The sequence below is a fragment of the Falco naumanni genome, chromosome 5 (genome assembly GCF_017639655.2).
Source record: "Falco naumanni isolate bFalNau1 chromosome 5, bFalNau1.pat, whole genome shotgun sequence".
NCBI classification, from domain to species: domain Eukaryota; kingdom Metazoa; phylum Chordata; class Aves; order Falconiformes; family Falconidae; genus Falco; species Falco naumanni.
Window position 1 is genome coordinate 16,108,461 of NC_054058.1, and position 13,681 is coordinate 16,122,141.

At 41.7% G+C, this 13,681-nt stretch overlaps 1 protein-coding gene across 1 annotated transcript in view; it reads left to right on the forward strand.

Annotated features, from left to right (window-relative positions):
- SCUBE1 (signal peptide, CUB domain and EGF like domain containing 1) overlaps positions 1-13,681 on the forward strand; it is a 209,818-nt gene that overhangs the window by 175,945 nt on the left and 20,192 nt on the right. Inside the window, exons 11-15 of the mRNA XM_040596675.1 lie at positions 3,895-4,017; positions 7,354-7,473; positions 9,059-9,151; positions 10,696-10,812; positions 13,184-13,342. Of these exons, the coding sequence (XP_040452609.1) occupies positions 3,895-4,017; positions 7,354-7,473; positions 9,059-9,151; positions 10,696-10,812; positions 13,184-13,342 (612 nt within the window). The remainder of the gene's footprint in view (positions 1-3,894; positions 4,018-7,353; positions 7,474-9,058; positions 9,152-10,695; positions 10,813-13,183; positions 13,343-13,681) is intronic.

Consider the following 13,681-nt stretch of genomic DNA (forward strand, 5'->3'; position numbering starts at 1 on the left):
CTTCAGCTCTTCAGCCTTTCTGGCATAACTGGAAAGAATTGGTGCTGTAATGTTTGTTATCCAGGAGAGGGATATTTTTAAAGTGCATTGTAGGGCAGTATTACCACAGTGACCAAATTAGAGGTTCAAGTTCAACTTCATCAAGGCAGAAGAATTTCAGAGCAGTCAAATCCAGTATTTGCCAAGGGTATCACAGTATGAGACTGCCTGCTACTGGCCTGGCTAACGCCCCCAGGAATCACTGTGTTCTCCTGCCTGAACGTTTAATAAGTAGGGTAGATTTTGATTGTGTTCAGAACACTGGTCAAAGGAGAGCAAAAGGAGTTTTTGAGGGATTTCTTTAAGTGTATCAGTCTGAATTATCCTTTTAACCAATCAGGTCAGCGTTACACAAGCAAAAGTGAAAAGAGAAAATTATAATATAACCTGAAAGCCCTGAATCTAAATAACTTGTTAGAAAATACTGATGCAAAAGAAACTCTCCATGCTATTTTTAAATGTAAGTCTAAATGGATTTGTCTGGTTAAAAGATGGTTAATAGTTAATAGTAAATTATTTAATTATTCAAGATGCTAACTAAGTAAACCTTGCATCATACTGTAAACAAAGCCCTCACTTTAAATCCACAAAAGTCATGTATTCAGGCCAGCCTCTGACCTGAGTCGGACTTAGCCCAAGGAAAGCATGCTGGAGGAATTGCTGAGAATAGCATTGGGCCCTAACGGTTCTTATTTTGTGGAACAAGCATTGCGGTGCATCTTATATGCAAGAGTTACCCTCTGTGTATTCCTAAGTAAATCATGCTACAGACTGAGCCAAAAAGGTGCAGCTAAAGGCTTATGTTTTTTCCACTCCCATGTGGTTCAGTTTGTGCCATGCAAACTGATAGAACAGAAACAGATGCTAACTCCTCGCTTCTGTCCGAGTGCTGAGCTCACCTGGTTTTGTAGGGTTAAAGTGAGGCACTGCTAATGATATCACTGCCTGGCTTCTCCTTGGGAGAAAGGTGTAGGAGGTGTATTCTGGTGTCCCTTGTATAGAGCAGCATAAGTAACAAATTAATTCACTGTATAGTAAAGGCAAGCAGAAAGAGAAATAGGAGTCTGTCTGAGGAAAGAATTTGGAAAAATACTCCACTTGAGGGCAGATCTGAAAGAAAAATTAGTCTGAAAGTTTGGAGGACCTATGCTGTGTGGGGTGTGGAGAGGCTGATCTTCAGATTCACTGTTAATTCCTTAATGACTTAATGTATGTGTCAGCTTAGGGAAAGCCTCAAAGTTTGGTGTTCAGCCTCAGTCTTTAAATATTTTTTAGCGTCAGTCCAGCTTCGGTCTTTTTAATAAGACTGAAATAGGACCAAAACTCTAACTGGAAATACTCAGTGCAGAGCCTTGGGCAGAAATATAACCAGATCCAAACCTCCTGCATTAATCTGTAATGGGCAGGTCCAGAGCCACAGCTCTGAACCCAGACTGGTCCAGGCCTATCATTAGTTTTAGTCAGCCCCTGGAGAATGATGTTTACAGTGGAACAAATAACTTATCCTGGCTGCCATCCGTGTGGCACTGAGCAGAAGTAAAAACTAGGGAGAGGTAATGAGAACCTTCAAAAAGATTTGGTGTAAGCTTGCCTGTTAGAAAGCTTTCTCTCCATCTTGCTGTCCTAGAGGGGAAGGAATAAACCATGTGGGAGTGTCCGTGTTCTGGGCCTTCCATGCTGAGGGGCAACCCTTGTTGCTCTGTCTGGGATCCTTTTCATGGCATCTCTTGTAATAACAGTCATGTGTCATAAGGGAATCTTATAGGACAGTGCTAACACTTACCCCACCTGTTTATATAAAGTCCTGCTTGCGGTATATATTGGCTCGTTCAGTGACCTTAGGGAAGTTGGTAGAACTTGCTGAACCATTTAATGCCTTTGGGAATTCAGCTGCTTCTTCAGGAGTTTGGTTCTGGGCTGAGGTACTTAACATCGAGAGCTCGGGTTTGAACAGCTCAGCCAGAGCTTGGTGGCAGGAGCACTGTGGACTAAACGTGTGTTTCAAAGTATGGGTTCACAAGTAGGTCCCACTCAGTGTAAGCCTGACCACTATGTACAAAATTTTCCAGAAAGTTTTTTTCTGGAACTATCTGTTTCTACTTGAATAGTTTGTCCGATTTTGGAAGTGCTGACCTTCACAAGTCCTGAGCCCGATCCAAAAACCATAACGTTGTCTAGAAACATGCTTGTCATATTAGGGTGTCTTTCTCTGTTTCTTTTATGCACGTGCTCCATGTTTTCTGCATTTTTGCTTAACCACACAGGCTAAAATCTTGCATTAGAAAAAGAAAATTGTTTCTGCATTCCAGCAGCTGCCCCAGTAAATACTCCCATGTTCCCATCAAATGTCCCAAGATGCCAGAGGAAAACCTCGCTAATACATGCGGGGCTGTGTATGTTAACCAGTACAGGGTCTAAGCGTGTGCTTGAGCCCAGTCCCTCATCAGTCCCACCTCCGACCTGCACCTCAGCCCCTGGCTTCAGATGGGATCACTGGGCTTCAGCACTGGGCAGAACTGGCCTGAACTCCGACTGTGTTCCTGCAAACCCCATGGATTCCCACAGTGCCAGGCACACAGCAATCAGAGCTCAAGCCTGGCCTCAGGCATGGTTTGGAAAGGCAGTTAGACGCAGCCTGTGAGCATTTAGGGCCAGACCTCCCTTAGAAACACGTTGACAATTTTCCCCCTACAGTTACATTATGAGGCCTGTTGTTAAGCCAGCAATTTAGAACATCTCATGTTGATTTGGTGCCATTCTGGCTCATTTGACCAGAATGTCAAATGGGCAACCTTTGTGCCTCGTTAAGTCCATTGCAGTAATGCTACTGTTCAGCAAGCAGATGGGTAGCTGCATTCACAGGGCAGAAACCACTTGTTGTTGAGGTTAGTGCAGTGCCTAAAATAACAGGGCTGTGGTTCATGACAAGGGCTTTTACGTTATGGCCATACTAGTAAATTAGAGAGTCTGGAGCAGCAATGTGCAACTGATGGCTCGGATACCACATGACAGTTTTGGCCTGTGCCATCTAGTGTCCCAAGTGTGCCTGCACGTGATCCAGAGGTGAGTACATGGCAGCACAACTCCTGTTGAGCATGATGGATAAACATCCTTCCTAGCAGGGGGAGGAGAGGAGAGGAGAGGAGAGATCAGCCATGTCGGCACAAGTGTATAAATGCTGATTGCATGAACTAAAAACATAAACTCATATTGACTAAAAACTTTTCCAATGTATCAAAAGCTGAAAGATTTCATGTGGAATATAAGTGATAACATATCTGGTAATTACTTTGCCTTCTTGCAAGCTTTTACCTTTCATTTTTATTTGGGGAGTAGAAAACTAAGTAAACTATACTTCAGCTTCTAGGTTCCTATCAAATATATAGTTTCCTCCTCCATCTGAATCATTTCTAAAAGCAAACTCTGTGAATCACTATGGAGAATTTATCTCCCTGTTATGCAAAAGTGATCTAATCTCACAGATGTTTTATGCCTTTGACATTTTTCCATATAATGCAATATTCATTATTGTCCAGATGCTACAGAGACTTTCAAGCATGTTTTGTATCTTGTAAGTACTTCCAAGAATTTCAGTTTAACTAGGCCTGGCACGTAAATTGTATCATATGCATAAATCCTTGAAAGAGTAGGAGCTATACATGTGTCTAAGGACAAAACCATGCAATATGCACTAAAATTGTTTGACATGAGTATTTTCTGCATTTATACATGTTTATATAAACTTACATATAAAAGTTATAGTGGGAACAGGTATCCTTATGTGCATAATATTTTAATGCACAGTATATATGTGTACATATGGTTAATACTTTTCTCAACTTTAATTACATTCAGATATTGATGAATGCAGCATCAGCAATGGTAGCTGTGACTATGGGTGTCTTAATACAATGGGGAGCTATGAGTGTGTCTGTCCACCTGGAAAGAAACTGCACTGGAATAAAAAGGACTGCATTGGTAAGTGAGGGAGGCTGACTCAGAGGTGACTGTGGTAATGCTCCTGTTCTCCAGGAGTGGAAAATCATGTGGATTTGTCTGAGGGATGCTGCATTTTCACAATATAGATCCTGAAATTCATTTTATAAACTCAGATAATACCTGATCCTATGGGGGTCCATGGGCTAGGATATAACTGCAGGTAGATAAGAGAATGGGCAATACATTGGATTTTATTGGTGTTGATTTTTTTTTTTTATTTTACAAGTCCATTCACACAAATCTAAGTCATCTTATTTTATGTATTTTATACTTTTGTCCTTAATTTCTCCTTTGTCCACCTCTATGACTTCAGTTATAACTCTGTTTCCCTCTAAGAGTAACTGTTTACAGGTAGGGCATGGTATTCAGGTTAATATCTATATTCACAGCACCATGCCCCAAAGGTATCCTGCTTAATACAAAATACGGACACTAGCTGTGTCAAAGGTATTAATTGCAATGAGCTCAAATCCTGAACCCACTAAAATTACGGCACTTGCTGGTAGTGCCACTTATGTTGTGGCAGATCTGAATTTCTGTAACCTTTAAACAGATGACTTTTTTTCTGGAGTTTTATTTGAAGCACAGAAAATCTTGACCTGAATGGCTACAGCTATTCAAACTATTTTCTGTGAAGTTTTAGTTCCATTTTCACATTTTTAATGGGAATAGCACAACTTAGGTCTTTCATAGTCAAATTTAGGTTGTGAGGTTTTGTTTGTTTGATTTTTTTTAACCATGAATAACATCTGGGGCCAATGCCTAATACCTAACTGGGAACAAGACAGAACAAGAAAGGGCGGGAGCTTACTTGGGAATCTCTGTACATACTGATGGAAAGCACTGTAGTCTGGGCTGGAGACCACCGCACTGGCCTCTTGTATGATCATGCAACTGTGGCATTTTCTCCCTTACATGGATACAGCAGTATGGAAAGCACTATGTAAACAGGGTGGCGTGGGGTGGTGGGCAAGTATCTCAAGTTGGGTTTCAGCCTTTGCCACTGACTTTCTTCCTAACTACAACCAAGCACTTTGTTCTTCGCTTACCTTTACGTATATTACCTTCCCTACTATATAGAGAACTAAGTACGGTAGGAATAAGAAATTTTACCTTTGTTTATTTAGTTACCCGCTGGGTCTCCCTTGCAATGTACCCATTAGTCCTCTGAAAAGGAGTTTGTAAACTAACAGTGGGGACTAAAATTTGTTGAGGTCTGGTACACAGACCACAGATGGTTTGTGCTGTATTCCCTCTCAACCTACTGAGAATTCTGTCCCTACGTTAGGAGGCTGTATTGAAAATATTTTCTGAGTTTAAAATTTCTCTTCATTATTTGTAATATTCAGTTGGGAGACGGAAAATAGAACACCCTTCTCTATTGATACACACCGTTTTATTTGATGAATTTAGTGAGGCTTAAAATGAGTGTCATCTCCCTGCTGATCACCTGCCTTTATTACCAACATTGTTTAGAGGAAACTGCATTCTATATTGTTATAAAAGCACAACAAAAAGAGGGAGAATGATATTTTGTGATCCTGAATGCCACATGATTTGGAGACATTTGCAATTACAAAATCCTCTTTTGCTCAACAATGACACTTTGCACTTATGTTGTCTTCTCAGTCCAAAGAAATAGTTTCTTTAAAAACATCACCAAAGCAACATAAAAGACCTTAGGAGGGAGGTAAGTGGAGGATGATTGTTCCCATATTTGAGATGTGAACATCAGGTGTGTTTAAGGGACTTTTATATATTTATATTTAAACAGCAGTTAGGCCAGGAACATGAACCAGCTGGTGGCTGCTGGGACCCATCCTCTGCACTCAAGCCAAGGCTCATTCCAGCTACCACATTTGAATTGCCCTGTTTCATACCAGCTTTACTAGGCTCTTCCCAAACCCTGGTGGACCCAGACCAGTCTGGCTGCTGCAGCTCTGATCTCCCCCCTACCTTGAAGTGGTTTAGTGGTGAGCTGACAGGTAGGGAAAATGACATTTGCAGTAGTACAATCAGCCATGAGTAAAACAAGAGTCTGCCAAGCCCATCCCGTAAGGTGAGCACGCTTGGAAGAAGCAGCAAGGAACAGCTGGCAAAAAAGCATATATATACTGAACAGGCATTTTACGGGGCTGAAGCAAGAACTGCTCTGCAGACACCTGGCTGAGATTTAACCAGCTGATGCCATGTGAAATACCCGCTTGAAGAGGCTGAATCTCTGGGGGAAAGGAGGGAGCGGTGAGGCTGCCTCAGCGCAGGTAGTGGTGGCACCTGTCAGCTGCAGCCAAGAATGAACCTCGTTGTTTGTGTGAAGAAAGATGTACTTGAGTAACACCGGTCCTAATGTCAAATTAAAATAAATGCAGGATTGTAATTATCAGTGGCATATCATCATCTCAGGGTGAAGCACAGAGACTGGTCCAACAATTCCTAACAACCTTATGTAGTTTCAGCTAAAACACAAATGATGCCTTACCCAAATATGAAGACCAGCTTGTGAGACCTGCGAGATACTTGTCTTCATCCTGCCATGAAGCCAAGTGGAGAAGCTGGGTACTTCCATCCATGAGCTGCAATGTGCCTCAGCGGCGGGCGCTGATGAGAAATGGCTGATGCCTGTGTGTGTCACTGCCCCTTTAGCATTGCCTGGGGCGTTTCAGCAGTGGCTGAAAGGACCGGTGGGACTATCCATCTCTATCCCAGCATGTCCTGCCTTACCCCGCCTGGCTGGCAAGTTTTCTACTTCCGGAAGCTACAACATGGAGCTACAATTAAAAAGTCTGCGAGAGTCAGAGTGAGAAGTGAAAAATAGCGTTTTAGGGGTCACCCAAATAAACAGATCTTTGTGAGGGTGGTTCCTGCATGTCGTGTGACAGTTGGCCTGTTCAACCAGAGCACTGTGCTTCCAAAAGGGGGGACAGGGCACCTCAGGTCATCAGCATTACCTGTTGCTTCTGAGATGAACATGTGCACACAGAATTGTGCTCCTAATTAGAGACACACCTGCTTTCCAGAGTGCAGATTTGGACATGAGCAGTCTCAAAGTGGAGGATAGGAAGGAAAGACTGAGCTAGAGTTTACATCTAAAAATGTGAAAGAGTTTCATTTTCAAGTCCAAGCTCAAGACCCAGATCCAGGTATTTTCTCCCTAGTGTGTGCTTATTTCAGAAATGCCTAGGGCTGTGATTTTGCTTGGTTGCCACTTCTACCTCTACTCACCACTGCGTCCAAGCAGATGCACAAGGTTTGGGTTAGGCAGTGTCTGACTTTTTTTTTTTCATTTCTCTCTTTTGGGTTTTTTCCCCTCCTCAGAGACCGTGAAATGTCTCCCGAATGCCAAACCAGCTCCCAAGGCTCAGCTGGTGTGTAGCAAGACAGGAGGCATAGAGAGCTGCTTCCTCTCATGCCCATCCAATACTCTTTTTGTTCCAGGTTTGTACAAAGTATTTGTCCTCCTAAGTCTAGAATGTAACTTGATGATTTTCTTCTGTTAATGTATTCATGATGCTTGCATTTAGTTTTTGTTACGGACAACTGTAAGTGAGCAAAAACATCAATATATATCAAATTGGGCCAGACATGCACATCATTAAATACAAGAACTGATTCTCAGTTACATTAGGGGTTTGGCTCTTCATTGTTTAATTTGAGGTGTCATTTGCGAGGGTGGGAAAATTCTAACAAAACCTGAGAGAAACATTTACCTTAACCAGGAGAGTGCAAAAGAAAAATATTAATATATTGAATTGCTATGTCAAAAGTGAGACAAAAAATGAACAGTTGTTTTCAGTGAATTCCTGCTGATTTTTAGTACCATCTTTTGCAAGTTGAGTGCAGTCCCCTGTGCCTATTCAGGCATCAGCTTCAAATGATGGACTCTGCATTGTGGCCTAAAATACCCTGTAATTGTGTAATTGAGCAGGAGAAGAGACGAATCCCAAAGTGGAGGGTCCCCCTGAGGGGAGAGCGGCCGGGCAAGCACAGTCTGAGGCAGGGATGGGCAAGGACGGGTGGGACACACTGAGAAATGTGATGCTGTGGCTGCCACAGCACATGATGGAGCTCCCACACCAGCCAGGGTAGCATCAAACTTCCATCAGCTCAGCCAGGGGCACTGTGGAGCAAAGCAACAGCTTAAACCTGTCTTACTGTCTCATACAAAATGGATACAACTAAATCTATCTCTAAAGGCTGTATGGCAAAAAGGATCTCTCAGTATTAATTTACTCAGTTGCTGGGGTTTAATAAATTTTGCTGGTGATAGTTCAGCAGAGTGTTATTATTAGAAACAGACATTTCACACAACACACCCTTTATTGTATCATTTGCTACATGTAATTTTCCATCTACACAGTTTTGCAGGGCAGGTGGGGCAGGGGGATTGCTATTGCTTTTTCATACATGTTCTGGTTCTGACACGATTATTTTCCACAAGAATCTCTCTACTTTTCGTGTTAGTCCTGGCATTACATGCAGTAGAGCTGTTCACACTTTATTTTCAGTTTAGCAGAGATTACTGGAACTGTGCATTTATCTAATTTGTATGCAACAATCCACAGTTTTATCTGTGCAATATGTAAACCCTGTTATGGTTCTAAGTATGTTATTTTTTGTTTCTGCCAATAAATCCTGTCAGAATCCGAAGCTAAAATTATTATGAAAGTAAGTTTTTTTTAAAAAACTGTAGAGATGATCAATGCGCAAGGGCTCTGCTGTGGAAAAACACAAAATATTCTCTGCTTGTGCACCATGGAATTATTTACAGCTAACCTCATGCCAAATTGTTTATAAAATGTAACATTTCAGCGCTGGAAGAAACAAAACTTATAGTCAACACTGTGAAGCAGTAGCCTTTGGCAAACTATTTCAGCTGTTTAAAATCCAGGTTCAGCACTGAAAACCCCTCCTTATTTAGCGCTTGGTTCAAGCACTGAACATCAATGCAGGGGGTGCCAAGGGGAGCAGATGCTTTGTGAGGCTGTTGCCACATGTGCTGATTCTGCATTCTGCCCCGCAGATTCGGAGAACAGCTACACGCTGAGCTGTGGCGTCCCCGTCCAGCAAGGCAAGGCTCAGCAGAAACGCAACGCGACGCTGCCCAGCTGCGCAGGTAGGTGCCCGCCTGCTCACCCGGGCCTTGGTGTCTCGGAGGTGGGTGATGGAGGTCCCCCAGGCCATTCGTGAGCTGCAAGGTGTACAGCTCTTGAGTTACACAGGGTCAGAATTAAGGTAGTCTGCGTTTCATCGTGCACCTACTCGCTTTTCTGAAGCCTCTCCTTGAGGGCTGGAGCGTGCTCAGTGGCCGTCCAGTGTGGTGTTGCCTTGGTAGGTCTGTACAGGAGTGGTGGAGGTTTGAGATATATTCAGTAAGGACAAACGTCTACTTCCCAGAGTCCACCAAGGCAATAGCAAGCATATCAGAATGGCATTTCTTCCCAGGCTTGGAAGTGACCCAGAGGGGGCCTGTCAGTAACACAAGAAAGAGCAGAAGGCTACGGTGGGTCCCATTCCCCACCTGCAAAGTCCCTCCTTAGGAGCACAGACCCTTCTACCGGGGATTCCCGATAAAAAGGTTATGATACTTTTATGAGCACGTACTGTGTGTCATTCATCCTGTTCTCAGGAACAGCTGAATTATTTTTGCAGAAAGATTTCAAACTGCATCTTTAAGCTGATAGCCTCGAAAAAAGTTCAGCTCAAAATGGTTGAAATCTAGCAAAATCAGAAGCAGCTGAAACAGCATCCAGCAGTGGGAAGTGTCAGCCCACCTCATGTATCATTGCCTGCTGTACTTCTCTCCAACTTGCCAGCTCTCTAGCCACATATCTGCTCTATTTGGAATGCTTTGGGAGGTAAGAAGCTGTGGAGTGAGGTGACACAGCAGCAGATGTGTCTGCCTGTGGCACCGGGGCAGGCTACCTCCATAGTCCTGCTGTGGCAAAGCCATCCCAAAGAAAAAGGGACCCAAACCGCGGCACCTACCTACAACCGCCCCGCACCTGGTGGGCATCCCGCGGCAGCTGGCAGGTGATGGGCCAGGCCCAGCCTTTTCCACCATGGACTTTGTGAGGAACCCAGCCAGCAGCTACATTTCCTAAGCAGTGCTTGGCTGTGTAACAGCATCTAAAGTCACAAGGTGTAACTGGCTTGGATTTAAATCTGGAGAATAAAGCTTCCAAGCCATAGACTGCAGGCAAATAAAGACGCTTCCTTTGGATGGTTTTCAACTGCCCACAGCATAGCTTCACTGAATTAATCTTATTCCTGGTTGGCATTAGCAAGAGCAGAGCTACAGCCAAGTAACATGGGAAGTCATAGACAGAGACTCAGAAAAAAATATAAGAATTAACCTTTTTCGTAGTAAGAAACACATTCACCCAATTTCCACCAAGATGTGCCAGCCTGCTGGAGGGGAAGCATATGTGCAGAGCATGTGCAATACTAGCAAATACATTGAACTTCATGGCCTCAAAAGTAAGTGCTTATGTGAACAAATGAACTTATCGAAATGGATCCTCTTGTACAAGGTATATAACTCTTGGGCTATCTCTTTTCTATGTCAGAAGAAGACTTTTGCGTCTGTTTTTAAAAATAAGTTTCAGACTTCTTTTCATGTGCATCCCAAATGATAGCTTTTTTACTTTACATCAACAGATTCATTAGCTCCTCCAATCAAGCAGAAAGCTCGTTTTAAAATTAAAGATGCAAAGTGCCATTTACGGCCTCGCAGCAAAGAAAAAACAAAAGATTCTGGGAAGCAAGCTGTTTTAGGTATGTGGTTTCTTCTAACATGTAAACAGCATTCTAATTTTTTGTTCGTTTGCTTCCTTGTTTGCATATTTTGTTTTCACACTGCAGACAGGAAAAAAAAAAGTAATGGTTTTCATATTTGGATCTGAATTTAAGTTCAGGCCAAGGTTCGTATTCGAGCTGAACAGTGCCTTGGGTTTGGATCTAACGGTGCTGAAATGTCACCAGTTGCTTTGAAAAATCTTTGCTCAAAGAGTTTGGAATTAAGCTGATTCTTTTTCTGGCATTGGAAATACGCTGAGACAAAAAGCTGTGACCAATGTAAAGTTACATGAAACAATGTCAGCTTGGTTTGGTTTAATTTTCCCAAATGAGGTTTATAAAAAAAAAACAAAAGCTATTATTTATTTGCTTTTGCTGGCTTAGTATTCCATTGCAGTACCACAGACAATCACTAAGAGGGAAACTTGTAACCAAATTCTGATGTTACACAGCCTTAGATCTTTTGTGATGCTGGAGTGAGCAGTTATGATGTTAGAAAAAATATTTAGAACATTTAGACATAATTACCAAAAATCTGAAATTAATAAAAGTTTGTGCCAGACTGAATCAAAGTAATCAAATGTTTTTAAAACTCATTGTGACTAGGTATGTGGTTTTATTATTTTTAGTTTTGACCATCACTTTTAAAGTTGAACAAAAAAAGTTGAACTTAAAAGTTATATGTATTTAACAGGTCTTCATGACATTTATTTCTTGTTCTCTATCCCCTTGATACCATGACAGGGACATTTAAAGAGTATTTGGGTGTTACTGCTGTTCATTTCCACAGCTTAAAAGATTTGGAGCTCATTTAAATTTAATATTAACTCCAAATTTTCTAGATTTTAATACACAGTATTGACTGAGTAATTGCAACAGCTCGTATTGTTGCTTAAAGCAAATTAGCAGCTTACAGCAAACGTCTGCTGGTGATATATTCTCTGTTGTGAATCTGTCTTACCACCACTTTTGCTAGCAAGTGAGGAGTCATATATGAGCCCTGAACAGAGAGTAAAAATAGCTATCCTAAGAAAATGCTAGTGGTTTAAAGATTTTATTTTTAAAATTTAGACTCAAGTTTTATCTTTACCCTCAATCTAGACATTTATCTCTCTAATTTTCCAAGTATTGGCTTAAAACAAATCTCAGTTATCAACATGCTTACCTTGTCCTTATGTATTGTCTTATTTTAATAAGATGTGATTATCAGACTCATTTTTGGAGTCATAGAAGTTGATTTTTTTGGTCCATACAGTCACCATAGGAATGTTTTTCTTGGATGCATTTCCTTGTCCTTTGCTTGCTTTACTTTGTGCTTATGTCATCTGAAATTCTGGGTCTAACCATAAGAATATATCACACAATCACACACTTGCAATGAAATCCTTCTGGTGGCTTGAGTGCTAGAAATTTCTCCCTGACCTGGAAGGTCCATCACCTATTACAAAAAGGGTGTTTTTCACATAGATTTCTTTATATAGGAGGAGGATGCTTATGTGATTGTGTCCGAGCTGATTGTGGCCTTTCTCCTCACTTGTTACACATAATTGACAAGGGCATTCAGTTCCTATCAGGCTCCTGACAGGATGAGAAGAAATGGCCTCAAATTGCGCCAGGGGAGGTTTAGATTGGACATTAGGAAAAATTTCTTCACCGAAAGGGTTGTCAAGCATTGGAACAGGCTGCCCAGGGAGGTGGTTGAGTCACCATCCCTGGAGGTATTTATAAGATGTGTAGATGTGGTGCTTAGGGACATGGTTTAGTGGTGGACTTGGTAGTGTTAGGTTAACAGGCTTGATGATCTTAAGGGTCCTTTCCAACCTAAATGATTCCATGATTTCCCCTCAGATAAAGCCTTGCAATATATTCTCATGACCTCCCAATGAAAGGCTTTTAAAACCTTTGATATCTGGTGATTGTCGTTGTTGAAAGAGATGGCATACATGCTGTTAGTTTCTAGAGGCCCAGGCCTGCCACTTTCATGAATTGACGAAAATTTACTCTTTTGCTTTGTTTAACCATCAAATGACTGTATGTAGTATTGCTAATCTTAACTAATTTCTGTAAAGACCTTTCCAATCCTTTTGCAGAAAAAAAGACAAGCAATTATAGGCATTAGAGGTGCCACTGTGCAGCTGAGCATCACCACACTATATTTGCCTCCTGCATTGAGTAGCAAAATGAACAAACCCAAAACTGCGCAGAGAAGGAGGTGTCTAACAATGCATGTTAGAACGTTATGAAGCCTGTCGCTGCACTCATGATAACCCAGCTGAGATACCGCTTATTAGCCTGTCATGTGCTACTCTGCTACTTGATTTCTTTTCTGTGTTGCTTCTCTTATATGAAGGAGGTCAATTCCCTTGTACAGACAACTGCCAGGTGACCTTTGTGAATCTCAAGTGTGATTCCTCCAAGAAAAAACGCAGAGGCCGCAAGTCACCATCGAAAGAAGTATCCCATATCACCGCAGAGTTTGAAGTGGAGATGAAGTCAGAAGAAGTCTCAGGTTTGTGAAAGTACTGTCTGTGGAGAGAAATCAGAATTTGGTTCCTCAATATGTTGTTAGCATCTTTTTGATGCTGTTTCATCAAGCTGCCACGCAAACCTTTTAGCACAAGCCTCATTCAACAGCCTTTCTAAACTCAAAGTTTCAGAGATTTAATTGAAAAGAATCAGGTATGAAATTAAGCCAAAGGAACAAAGATTGAACCTGCAGCAAAATTCCTTCAAAGCGTCAAGTTATGTAATTTAATTTAGTCTGATTTCTTTAAACAGCAGAAGTGTTAATTGATGAACAGAGAATGTAAGGATTAGGTAGAAATCTTGCAGCAATAACAATTAAAAT